Genomic DNA, 13251 nt, shown 5'->3' with positions numbered 1-13251 from the left:
CTGTTTCCAATGTTCTTTTTCAAGTTTAAAGTTGTCAGTATGTCAGTCATGTCTTTGTACATTTAGGTATTGTGTCATATCTGCCATGTGCAACTCCAAGGCCTACAAGCCAAACAGAAATGTATTGTACACTGATGAGGTGAAATTATATTATTATGTTATATTGTTTGTAGTGAATACAATAGGTAAACGCCATTTGCAGTTAAGGTCAGAAGGTAGGGAGTGTATCATGAAGGTCACAGCTGGCAGCTAGTCGGTGCCCATTTGTTTTATGACCGTTTGAAGGAAGATAAGCCGTGTGAGGAGTTCTTGGCTTTTTAACAAGAATGTGTTATTGTTTTTGCTTAGTCAATTATTGAACTGAGAATCAGGGGAGAGCGATTCAGTCTGTCTTGTCTGTCTCTTGGTGTAGGACGTATGTACATGTGTGTGACTGTTACAGCGATGTAAATAAATGTTTTCTATTATCTTTTAACATTGTTTCTGAGTCTAGGTTTTGCTGATCTTTTGAGAGTTTCAATTCTGCTATGGAGTACATAAATTAAGTAGGATTTCTACGTCAACACGTCTGCTATGTTCAGCTGTTTTTTGACTATTTGACAATCTTGACTACTTTCGATGCCATCCTAAAATCTTTATGTCCTCACAAATCTAGTAATAGAGTGTGTGTGTGTGTGTGTGTGTGTGTGTGTGTGTGTGTGTGTGTGTGTGTGCGTGTGCGTGTCTCTCTCTCTCTCCCCCAGCCTCAGGAGCCCTATGTATTTGGACAGCGGGCGCAGGAGGCCATGCGCGACGCGCTGAACCTCCGCTACTCCCTCCTCCCCCTCCTCTACACCCTGTTCCACCACTCACACACTGCTGGGGAGACCGTGGCCCGCCCCCTCTTCCTAGAGTACGTATCACTATGTTCCACTCACAGTTTCCTGGTCAGTTTTAACCCATTTAGAACGGGTACACATTATTGTGTATCATTATTTTATGCTTTAACTATTGAAAAACAGCAGATATACAAGCTCGCAGCGCAGCACCGCCGCGCTGCGAGCTTGTAGATCTGCTATTTTTGAAAAATCGTGAAAATTAGAATTTTGACCCGATTCTGTAAGTGTCTTTTGAATCCTTCTAAGGTTTTTTGAAAACCCTATGTTTCTATGTCAGCAATCTGGCCAGCCATCGTCAAAGAAAAGGTCCTTTTCACTTAACTGGAGCTCAGTTAGTCTGTTCTTTAGAGACTACTGTATGTCAGTGGTTCTCAAACCTTTTCATGTGACTGATATTTATTTGGCCACAGACCCCCATCTCAAAATATCTAGTTCCAGGGACCACCCAGAAGCAAAATCTGAGTTACAAACGTTCGCTTTGAAAATACATATATTCAAAGATTTGCACACATTTTCACAACTTTTTTTCAAAAATAGCAGATCTACAAGCTCGCAGCGCGGCACTCGGTGCTGCGCTGTGAGCTTGTATATCTGCTATTTTTTAATAGTTAAAGCATCCAATAATTTTAGGCCTTTAAACCACTCACACACTGCTGGGGAGACCGTGGCCCACCCCCTCTTCCTAGAGTACGTATCACACTGTTCCACAGGGTTCCCACGGTCATGAAATTCCTGGAAATATTTTGAAATTAGAAAAATATCTTTTCCAGTACTGGAAAAGTTTTGGAATTGATCAAGGGTCCTGGAAGGTCCTGGAAAAAAATAGCTATGCATTGTCTTTGGTTATTGATTTTGTTAATACCTCTGAAATGACAAATTAAACATTGGCCAAATTGTCAAATATTAGAGGCAGAAATAGCATGTAGATCTGCTATTTTCACATTAGAAACGTGTTATACAAAATTCCTCAACTCTTAGTGCTCGTCGGGGTGCCGGGTCCCCAGTTAAAATATGATTATTTCAGGGGTCACAGCCTGAAAAGTTAGAGAACCACTGGCATACACTACCTGTCTTTGGGCATTGCGCATAGGAGTAAGCGACTTGTTTTTGAGCTGAATTATTGTTATATAGTCCTGGAAATTGGGTTAAATATTCTGGAAATGTTTTGGAAATTAATTGGTAAAAATGTGTGGGAACCCTGGTTCCACTCACACACTGCTGGGGAGACCGTGGCCCGCCCACTCTTCCTAGTGTATGTATCACTCTGTTAAACCCATTCAGAACGGGTACACATTATTGTGTATCATTATTTTATGCTTTAACTATTGAAAAATGGCAGATATACAAGTTCACAGCGCGGCACCGAGTGCCGCGCTGCGAGCTTGTAGATCTGCTATTTTTGAAAAATCGTGAAAATTCGAATTTTGACCCGATTCTGTAAGTGTCTTTTGAATCCTTCTAAGGTTTTTTGAAAAAACCCTAATGTTTCTATGTCAGCAATCTGGCCAGCTATCGTCAAAGAAAAGGTCCTTTTCACTTCAACTGGAGCTCAGTTAGTCTGTTCTTGAGAGACTACTATGTCAGTGGTTCTCAAACCTTTTCATGTGACTGATATTTATTTGGCCACGGACCCCCGTCTCAAAATATCTAGTTCCAGGGACCACCCAGAAGCAAAATCTGAGTTACAAACGTTCGCTTTGAAAATACATATGTTCAAAGATTTGCACACTTTTTTTTCAAAAATAGCAGATCTACAAGCTCGCAGCGCGGCACTCGGTGCCGCGCTGTGAGCTTGTATATCTGCTATTTTTTAATAGTTAAAGCATCCAATAATTTTAGGCCTTTAAACCACTCACACACTGCTTGGGCGACCGTGGCCCGCCCCCTCTTCCTAGAGTACGTATCACACTGTTCCACAGGGTTCCCACGGTCATGAAATTCCTGGAAATATTTTGAAATTAGAAAAATATTTTTTCCAGTACTGGAAAAGTTTTGGAATTCATCAAGGGTCCTGGAAGGTCCTGGAAAAAAATAGCTATGCATTGTCTTTGGTTATTGATTTTGTTAATACCTCTGAAATGACAAATTAAACATTGGCCAAATTGTCAAATATTAGAGGCAGAAATTGTGAAAATAGCCGATCTACATGCTCACAACGCCTCGCGTTGCGAGGCGTTGTGAGCATGTAGATCTGCTATTTTCACAATAGGAACGTGTTATACAAAATTCCTCAACTCTTAGTGCTCGTCGGGGTGCCGGGGTCCCCAGTTCAAATATGATTATTTCAGGGGTAACAGCCTGAAAAGTTTGAGAACCACTGGCATACGTCTTTGGGCATTGGGCATAGGAGTAAGCGACTTGTTATTGAGCTGAATTATTGTTATACAGTCCTGGAAATTGGGTTAAATATTCTGGAAATGTTTTGGAAATTAATTGGTAAAAATGTGTGGGAACCCTGGTTCCACTCACACACTGCTTGGGAGACCGTGGCCCGCCCACTCTTCCTAGTGTATGTATCACTGTTAAACCACTAAGACTCCCTAAATCGGGAGATAAGCGACCGTCAGGTCGCATACACAAACTTTAAAAGGCAATCGTAGCCAATCAGGAGGGAATATGGGGAATGGGACAGATCCATGTTGATCACATGACTGTAGAGATACTGTGTACCGCTTTGCGTGATTTTAGGGCAAAATCTGTAGGAGCAGTGTCCAAAAATGTGTTTGTCAAAAATCTGCCAGATGGTGGCACTACATGGGACAGACAGATGCATTTTGATGACATGACTGTAGAGATACTGTGTACCGGTTTATGTGATTTTAGGGCAAAATCTGTAGGAGCAGAGTCCAAAAATGTGTCTTGCAAGAATCGGCCTCACGGTGGCGCTAGAAGAGGGCTATGTGAGAAATGACTGGAGGTGGAGGTTGTGGTTTGGCAGCCAAGGAGTGTGTGTGCAAAGTGTGGCATGGATCGGGGCAACGGAGGCGGAGATATGAGTAGGGCAAAAGTGTGACGTGACGTGTGACAGACAGAGGTTTTGATAGTAACTGCGTCCTGACGGTGCAGATTGAGAATACATACATGTGTGGCGGAGTGAGTCGCAGCCCCAGCCTGAAGCCTCAAAAGTCTAGTATCTGCTCTAGGAGCTATGGTTAAGATATTGGACTTTCACGCGGGAGACCCGGGTTCAAAGCCAGGTGGGGAGGTTCGGATCACCTCCGTTACATTGGTGCCGTGTCCCGGATCCGGGCTTCCCCGTAGGAGGAGGTCAAAAGGGGGGTGAGTGTGGCGGAGAGAGTCGCAGCCCCAGCCTGAAGCCTCAAAAGTCTAGTATCTGCTCTCGTTCCATAGGGATATCCCTTTGGAGTGATGGTTAAGATATTGGACTTTCACGCGGGAGACCCGGGTTCAAAGCCGGGTGGGGAGGTTCGGATCACCTCCGTTACACATGCATGTCTTCCTCCTCAGGTTTCCCGCGGACCCCAACTGTCAGACCATAGACCGCCAGTTCATGTGGGGGGAATCCCTCCTCATCAGCCCCGTGTTAGAGCAGGGAGCGGTGGAGCTGGCTGCCTACCTGCCCCCCGGCACTTGGTACAGTCTGCACGATGTAAGTACCCCACACACACTACCTAAACCCCTCCACTTGGTACAGTCTGCACAATGTAAGTACCCCGCACTCACTACCTAACCCCTCCACTTGGTACAGTCTGCACAATGTAAGTACCCCGCACTCACTACCTAACCCCTCCACTTGGTACAGTCTGCACAATGTAAGTACCCCACGCTCACTACCTAAACCCCCCGGCACTTGGTACAGTCTGCACAACGTAAGTACCCCGCACTCACTACCTAAACCCCCCGGCACTTGGTACAGTCTGCACAACTGTCGGGGCACAGTGTTTTAGTATTCTGTGGTTCTTCTGGGTCTTCTACTGTATGTCCCTCTGGCAGTGTTGGGGAAGTTAAAGTTACATGTAACTGAGTTTCGTAACTAAGTTACATTTTGCTGTAACTTGCTGGTAACTGAGTTACAATCATATTTCTGTGTTCAAATGTCATGTAACAGTTTAATTAATATTTATAGCAAAGGTGTTGCTATCACTATACAAGGCACCAGTCTTTTTCTCTTTTTTACTGTTAAGTTACAGTTTTACAATTGAGATGTGATCAAATTGAAGATCAAATGTCATGACTAATGTACAGTATAAAAAAAAAAAAAAAAAAAAACAGTTGTTCCTTTTTGAAATAAAAAATACAAAAATAGTAACTTGAAGTAACTCGGTTACTTTGTCTATGTAACTTTATAAGTTACATTTCTCCAGGGGTATAACTTTAACTTGATCAAGTTACTACCATGGTGAGTTACTTGTAACTGTACAAGTTATGCTTTCAAAGTAACTTCCCCAACACTGCCCTCTGGTCCTTGTGGTTGTGTGTACTAGCCCTGTCACAATTCTCACATAATCGCAATTATTTTGTCATAATCGTCATAATCATTTCCATGTTGAGTAATGTTCATATCGTTTCAAACACTTTCAAAAAGTAGTGGAAATAGACAATCTACAAGCTCTCAATGCATCGCATCGCGATGGGTTGAGAGCTTGTAGATCGGCTATTTCCATCACAGACGTTTAAAGAATAAAGTTATTAAATATGCCAGTCATTCCTTTGCATATTTAGATTATTTGTCATATCTGGCATTGCCCTCTTTGGCTTTTTGCCCTTCAAAGCCAAACTGAAATGTAATTTTCATTCATAGGCTCCAGTGAGTGTCCAGCAACAAAAAAATAAATACAAATAAATTGTTAATCACAATCATTTGTGTGACAATTAATCGGAAAAAAGGTAAAAAAAAGTCCTAACCGTGACAGCCCTTGTTGTGTGTCTACTAGTTACTCTTGATTAAAAATAGCTCCCTTACGCTACAAGCTATCCCCAGAGAAACTTAGCAAATTTACCGTTACTCTACTTAGAAATGTAGTTAAGCTACGTAGCTAAGCTACTTGTAGCTAGCTACTGCCCATCGCTCTGTGTCTTCTGTGTCCTGCAGGGTCAGCCGTTCTCCAGCAGGGGGCAGTACGTGCTCCTGTCGGCTCCCCTGGACACCATCAACGTCCACGTCAGAGAAGGACACATCGTCCCGCAACAGGTGGGTGTGTTACACTACGCCAGGGGTTTCCAAACCTTTTTGTCTCAGGGCACCCCATAAATATTTTTTTAGTCTGAGGCACCCCTACATTATAATTTTCACTCCCAGCATAGCATATCGACGTTGTCGGGTGGAAACCTTGTGTGTCCAAAACCGTTCGTTTTGTATTTATCATCTATAAAATGTACTAAACTAGTGAAAACAGCAGATCTACAAGCACACAGCGCCTCGCGATCGCGCTACAACTGTGCACGGGGTGTTTCGCGTGTGTTTACAGTCTTCCCCAGTTTTTAATTCAACCTTCAAAGACAAACCGTTTAGGCACAGAAGCAAAAGCATTTTGACCAGAAATTCATACAAAAATAATCATAACAAAGGCTCGAAACGGATCGTCACTTCCGGTTCCGGTTCAAAGGCTAAGATCCAGGGACGTGCTGGGCCCCTGATTCAGCCTGGGTAAAAAAGTTGGAGAGGCCCTCATTGCGCGTTATAGAGAGAGAGCTCTCTCTATAGCGCTGCTGCTGCTCAAAGATTTGCCATTTCAAATCATGACAAGTGACAAGCCAGTGCGCCAATTACATTATAGTTACCTGTATATAAGTTATATTTCGTCATTGGCGGGTGGAAACCTTGTATGTCCAAAACCGTTTGTTTTGTACTTAGACCAGTGAAAACAGCCGATCTACAAGCACACAACGCCTCGCACCGCAAGGCGTTGTGTGCTTGTAGATCTGCTATTTTCACTACTTTTGTGCAACGGCCTTGTATTATGAAGCAGGGCTTTGCTTTGCGAAAAAAATTATAAATTTGAAACTTGGAGATGCGAGGTTTCTGCCCGACAGTGACAATTTACTTTGTTGGCCGCCCAGCCCCCAAAATGGAACGAAGGCTGACATTTTATTTAGAATTTTTTCCTAATGGCCGGGAATGAACCGGCCGTTCGGGAGTTGTCCCGCTTTTCCCAATGGCCAGCACGTCCCTGGTAAGATCTGTTTTCAGCGAAGCCCCGGGGAGAGCTATTTTAGCGATTTTATTTTTAAACTTTTATTATTTATAACCAAATTAATAAAAGTCACTAACTACGCTTTTGGCATCAATCACCAAACACGTTTATTCCGCTTTTACGTTATTGCGACCGCATTTACTACCAAAACCTCCACCGGCTGTCTGTCTGTCTGTCTGTCTGTCAGTGAGTGAGTCCGTCACACTTTTGCCCTGCTCATATCTCCACAACCGTTGCCCCCGTCCATGCCAAATTGTTCACACACACTCCTTGACTGCCAAACTACAACCTCCAAGGACCCCCGGAGCCCCAGGGACCCCCAGGTCCCTGGGGGACCCCCAGATGTAAAATAAATGTGCTCACACGTCACACGTCACACTTTTTCCCTGCTTATATCTCCGCACCCGTTGACCCGATCCATGCCAGATTTTACACACACACTCCTTGCCTGCCAAACTACAACCTCCAAGGACCCCCGGAGCCCCAGGGACCCCCAGGTCCCTGGGGGACCCCCAGATGTAAAAAATGACCAAATGTGCAAAAATGACCAAATGACCACCCCAACGGGGCTGCTCACGGGGAATTCCCGGGGACCACCGACTCCTGGTGCTCCAGAACGGATGCAAAAGTGGTGGCGCCCCCAGTGGAGGACCCCCTGCCACTGCAGCGCACATAAAATGCCGTAACTCGGGCTAGGAGCGTCCGGGAGAGCCGGGGCCGGTACCTATTCGTCCGCCAAGGCAACGCGGAGACCCCACCCCTCATTTCTCACATGGCCCTATTCTAGCGCCACCTTCAGGCCGATTTTTAAAACACATTTTTGGACACTGCTAGTAACAGTTTTTGCCCTAAAATCACGAATATCACTACACAGCATGTCTACACTCATGTCATCAACATGGATCAGGAAGATTTTGGAAAAACACATTTTTGCCCTATTTGTGGAGATAAGCCACCTACGGTCGCTTATCTCCCGATTAGGGAGTCTTACTGGTGTTAGTTTGTTTACTGTTGAGTGAGAAGACAATGTTGCACATTAAGTTAATCATCCGGGGACCCCCCAAACCGCTGGTTTAACAACAGTGCTTTCTTTTATTTTCAAGGAGCCGGCCTTGACGACCACAGCCTCACGCAGAAACCCTTTCTTCCTGACGGTGGCGCTGTCTGCAGGAGGCTGGGCTTGGGGGGATTTGTTCTGGGACGACGGGGACGGTCTGGACACCTTCCAGACGGGAGACTACTGTTACCTCCTCTTCATCGCAGGACAGGTCACTAAAGCCCCTTTTCCACAGGCCCAACACCACACCACTCCACACCACACTGTCCACAAACACTTCATAATGACTGATCACTCACTGACTTTTCATTTAGACCACCAAGATATAGTTGTAATACATGATAATAGATTATAAGTGTTTTACAATCACGGTTATAATCTATTATAGTTATCATAGTAATGATTACAATTAATTGTAGCTATCTCATGAAGGGTTTTACTTGATTATTAGAACTAAAACATTTTTTGCTTGATAACTGGTCATTTTAGGTTGTTTTTTAGTGTCCGCGGAATCAAGAATTGTTCTCCACAGAATTCCGCAGGATCAGGATTGTTCTCTGCGGAAATCAAGACTTTTTCTTTGCGGATTCCTGGGGGAACTAACTTATGACAGTGGTTCTTATCAGGCCGTGACCCCCCAAAATAACCATATTGTGAACTGGGGACCCCCGCAAAATAACCATATTGTGAACTGGGGACCTCTTTCTCTCTCTCTCTCTCCCTCCCTCCCTCCCTCCCTCCCTCCCCCTGGTATCTTTGAGTGAACAGGGTTTAGAACGTGAGTACGTTTTGAATATTATGTACTACAAAAAAATGGAAGACTTGGATGTGTTTAAAAACATATGGGACCATGAAGGGTTAATTTTTTATGTAAATGAAATTGGAATCAATTTTGTTGATATGCGGGGACCGCCGCAAAATAACCATATTGTGAACTTTACTCTCTCTCTCTCTCTCTCTCTCTCTCTCTCTCTCTCTCTTTCTCTCTCTCTCTCTCTCTCTCTCTCTCTCTCTCTCCCTCCCTCTCTCTCTCTCTCTCTCTCTCTCTCTCTCTCTCTTTCTCTCTCTCTCTCTCTCTCTCTCTCCCTCCCTCTCTCTCTCTCTCTCTCTCTCTCTCTCTCCAGTCCCAGGTAGTGGGTGACCCAGTGAGGCTGAGCGGGGCTCTAGACGGCCTGGTTCTGGGTGCTGTGCGTGTGTTCGGCCTGCCCTCGCCGCCACGCTACGTCTGGGCCAACGGGGAGAAAGTCCTGGATTTCACCTACCGCTCCGACACCAAGGTGACTCCTTGCTCTGGGGAGGGGGGGGGGGGGGGGTGGGGGTCTATAGAACAGGGGTTTTCAAAGTGGGTGACGGGGCACCCTGGGGTGACGGGGCAGACAGGGCCGCCATGGCAGTCCAGGGGTGCCACGAGATCATTTGATAATATTTGGACACTTATTTAGTATCATTTTAAACGTTATTTTCAATCAGTTCTAACCAAAATGGCTATTGTCTCAATGTTTTCCTCGCGACATAATCACTAAAATATCGTCACTGTCGGGCAGAAACCTTGTATCTCCAAGTTTCAGATGTGTACGTCTTTTGGTAAAGCAAAGCCCTGCTTCATCATACAAGACTGTCGCACAAAACTAGTGAAAACAGCCGATCTACAAGCACACAATGCCTCGCGATGCGAGGCGTTGTGTGCTTGTAGATCTGCTGTTTTCACTAGTTTAGTACATTTTATAGATGATAAATACAAAACGAACGTTTTTGGACATACAAGGTTTCCACCCGACAACGACGATATGCTATAAATATAAGGTGCTGGGAGTGAAAATTATAATGTAGGGGTGCCTCAGATTAAAAAATATTTATGGGGTGCCCTGCTGAGACAAAAAAGTTTGCGAACCCCTGCTATAGAAAGTCTCGTTGGCACGTGACATGACCATAGACTGTAAAAAAATATGGACGGTGGAAAGCCATTGTTTTCTATGCTGCGCAATTGAAGCTTTTTTGGCCGTTGTATGGGTGACGCCATCATTGTAGAAATCAACGTTCATTGGTTGAAATGATACCATCTCAAATGCTATTGGCTGCCAACGGTCACTTGCAACTGCAGCGATACATGGGACATTTTGTCTTGAGCTTGCCGAAAATAAAGCACACGAAGAAGAACCATCACAAGCCTATGATCACAAGCCCCTCCTACAGCATACCCTGCTTTAACATCAAATATAACATAAATTGGATCATATTTTCACAAAACGCATATCATGGTGATTGAAACGAACCCATTCAGGCCGGGAACACATTTTGCTGTTTGGGAGGGGCTTACAGTATGTACTGTATGTAGCAACATATTTGTTTTTGTAGGCTAATTTCTGATTTAGCCCTAACTATAGGTTAGTCCTAAATGGGTTAAACTAGCGACAGGAACCATAAAGTATTTATGACATTAGCCATGTTTCCATAAACGTATTTGAATTAGGGAAGCGAATTATCAGAAATGCGTATTAAGACAAAGCGAATTTAGCCTGCTTCCATTAAACTGATGAAATGTGATTCTTGGGAGATCCTGCCTGGGTCCGTCTGACCGACGTGCTGTAAATACTTTCCGCTGGCTTGCACAGAGCTGGGATGGGGCTGATTTTTTTCAGACCGAGGCGAGAGACATGCAGATGCGAGCTGCTGTGAGCTTGTAGATCGGGCACTTTTGGCACGTGCAACACGGTGTGATGACTAAGGGTCACTCTGTGTATAACAACCGGTTTGTTTTGTGGGCTAACGCCATTAATGGACGTTAATTAAGCACTCCAGCTGTGCTAGCACTAATGTCTAAACAGAAAACGGACGGGAGCAGGGAAGCTATTACAGGGAAAGGACCTGACGTCACTTCTGCTTCATGTCAGAGGAGCCATGCGCTATCGATGGACGAGCGGTGACTAGGGAAGGTTAGACGATCACCGATTTTCGGATAAAAATAATTTATTTCGTTTTTAATGACATAGTACGGTAAAAGACGGCGCGGCTGAGACATCCTTGCTCAGATGTCCGGTATATTACGGTTTTAATATTAAGTGGCTCCCTGTGGCTTGGAAAGGGTTAAGGTAAGAAAATCAATTGTAAAAGTTCAGGGGAAATGAATGGAATCCAATGGAGAACATCAGGACAACCACACCCAATGGTTGAGAGCAGTGGTGATAGATAGATAGATACCTTTATTATCCCATTGTGGAAAAGTACTCACATTCTTTACTTTAGTACAAGTGTAAGGCCCTGTTACAAGTAAAACTATGGAAGTGTTGGCATCAACATATTCTTCAAGCTCCAAAAGTAAAAGTACAACATGTTTGAAAATAGCAGATCTATAATCGTCTGTTTTCAAATAGTCAGTATAAAATAGTGCTTACGTGGATGCAGCGCTTTGTGAGCTTGTAGATCGACTATTTTCAAATAGCCTAGGTATAAAATGGGGCTAAAGTGGTTAATGTATGTTTTATAATACCGGTACTATCATTGATATCTGCAAAGTAACTAGTAACAGTAAAAGTACAACCATCTGGATCTGAGATGTAGTGGATTCGAAGTAAAAGTATTTATTGGCGCTGGTGTTGATGTTGTCATCTGCCCATTTGTCGATTTGGTCAAAAGAGAACAGAACTCATATTTTGGGCCGATTGCTCCATTGTTCACAATGGTTTGTGATGCAGGCTGCCAACCCAGGAAGTCATGTGATCCAAGAAGGCCGCGGTGGGAATAAGGTCTATCGGTAGAAATCCGGTCCTGACACTCCGCTCCTCTAGATGTCGCTGTAGGCTACTATATACCGTAGCTAGTTCACCTTCAGGAATATATTGAAATTTATATCGCAATATATATTGAAATTTATATCACAATATGTATTGCATCGAGATATATTGTGATACAATCGCATCGTGATACGTATCGTGCCGATACCCATCCCTACTTAGTACTTCTCTCTCTCTCTCTCTCTCTCTCTCTCTCTCTCTCTCTCTCTCTCTGTCACTCTACAGGCGTTGACGGTGACCAGCCTGGCCTTGCCAATGTCACAGGTGTTCACGGTCCAGTGGACTCTGTGATCCACCAGGTGTTCACGGTCCAGTGGACTCTGTGATGCACCAGAGCAGTGGTCCTCAACCTTTTCATGATGGCTAGGACCACACTCTTCGCATCGTCCTATTGTAATAAATTGCATAAAAACAAATGTACCTTTTGAATTGAATATGAGCACAATAACTGTCACATTTAGTGTAGCCATGTAGGTTACGTAACCACTGATCTACATTCTGTCTGAGGCTACGTAGCCACTGATCTACAGGTAGTGACAGATCTACATTCGGGGAAACATTTCAAGAGAAATCACCAAGCTTTCCACACATCATGTTAGGGCATCAGTTTCCGTGTAATGTAATAAAACATGCATGAACCACTTTAGCCCTATTTCATATTTGAGTACAGCATAATGTATAATGTATGAGGGATTGAATGTAGGAGTCTCAGAAGTAATGTTGGAGAACCCAGACCGGTGCCCGTTGGGCAGAACAGTCACCATTGATGTCCTCTTTTATGCCCATATATGGTGTTCTGTGTTCAGGCCAGTCTGTGATGTCATCTCCAAATCCGAGCACTGTAGTGATGTCAGTCAGTGTGATGTTTGTAAAGCCCCTTTTCGACTGCAGTTTTAGCACCACACCACACAACAAACACCACACCGCACCACATAAAAATATCTACATTTTCCATTACAAAAAAGTACCCCTATCAGTAAGAAACATATTGACCCTTTTAACTGTGATTATAATACAATATACATTTGTATTACAACTATCCTAATTATAATGCACTGTAATGGATTAAAACTGTGATTATAATCCATTATAAAGTATTAATGTATTACAGGTACTATGATAATTAAAATACACTATAATAGATTATAATAGTGGTTATAACACAATAGAATCTATTATCATGTATTACAACTATTTCCTGGTGGTCTAAATGAAAAGTCAGTGAGTGATCAGTCATTATGAAGTGTTTGGCCCTGTTTGGCCTAGCTCAGACCTACTCTAGAGTGGATACTTTTTAGTACCCTGTTTAGTACCACTTTCACACCACTCTACTCTTTCTTGTAGTGGAAAACCTGGCACAAGTGGGCGGT

General features: G+C 43.7%; 1 protein-coding gene across 1 annotated transcript in view; it reads left to right on the top strand.

Moving 5' to 3' along the window:
- gaa (alpha glucosidase) overlaps nt 1–12967 on the top strand; it is a gene marked incomplete at its 5' end in the record, with an annotated part of 48877 nt that extends 35910 nt beyond the window's left edge. Inside the window, 6 exons of the mRNA XM_080724528.1 lie at nt 744–892; nt 4347–4488; nt 5932–6030; nt 8137–8301; nt 9215–9367; nt 12107–12967. Of these exons, the coding sequence (XP_080580654.1) occupies nt 744–892; nt 4347–4488; nt 5932–6030; nt 8137–8301; nt 9215–9367; nt 12107–12172 (774 nt within the window). The 3' untranslated portion in view covers nt 12173–12967. The remainder of the gene's footprint in view (nt 1–743; nt 893–4346; nt 4489–5931; nt 6031–8136; nt 8302–9214; nt 9368–12106) is intronic.
- Between the last annotated feature and the right edge of the window lie 284 nt (nt 12968–13251).

This window comes from Nannobrachium achirus (genome assembly GCF_963921795.1).
Source record: "Nannobrachium achirus genome assembly, chromosome: 4".
Classification (NCBI taxonomy): Eukaryota; Metazoa; Chordata; class Actinopteri; order Myctophiformes; family Myctophidae; genus Nannobrachium; species Nannobrachium achirus.
Note: the sequence above shows the minus strand (reverse complement) of the source record. Positions and strands in the feature narration are given on the sequence as shown.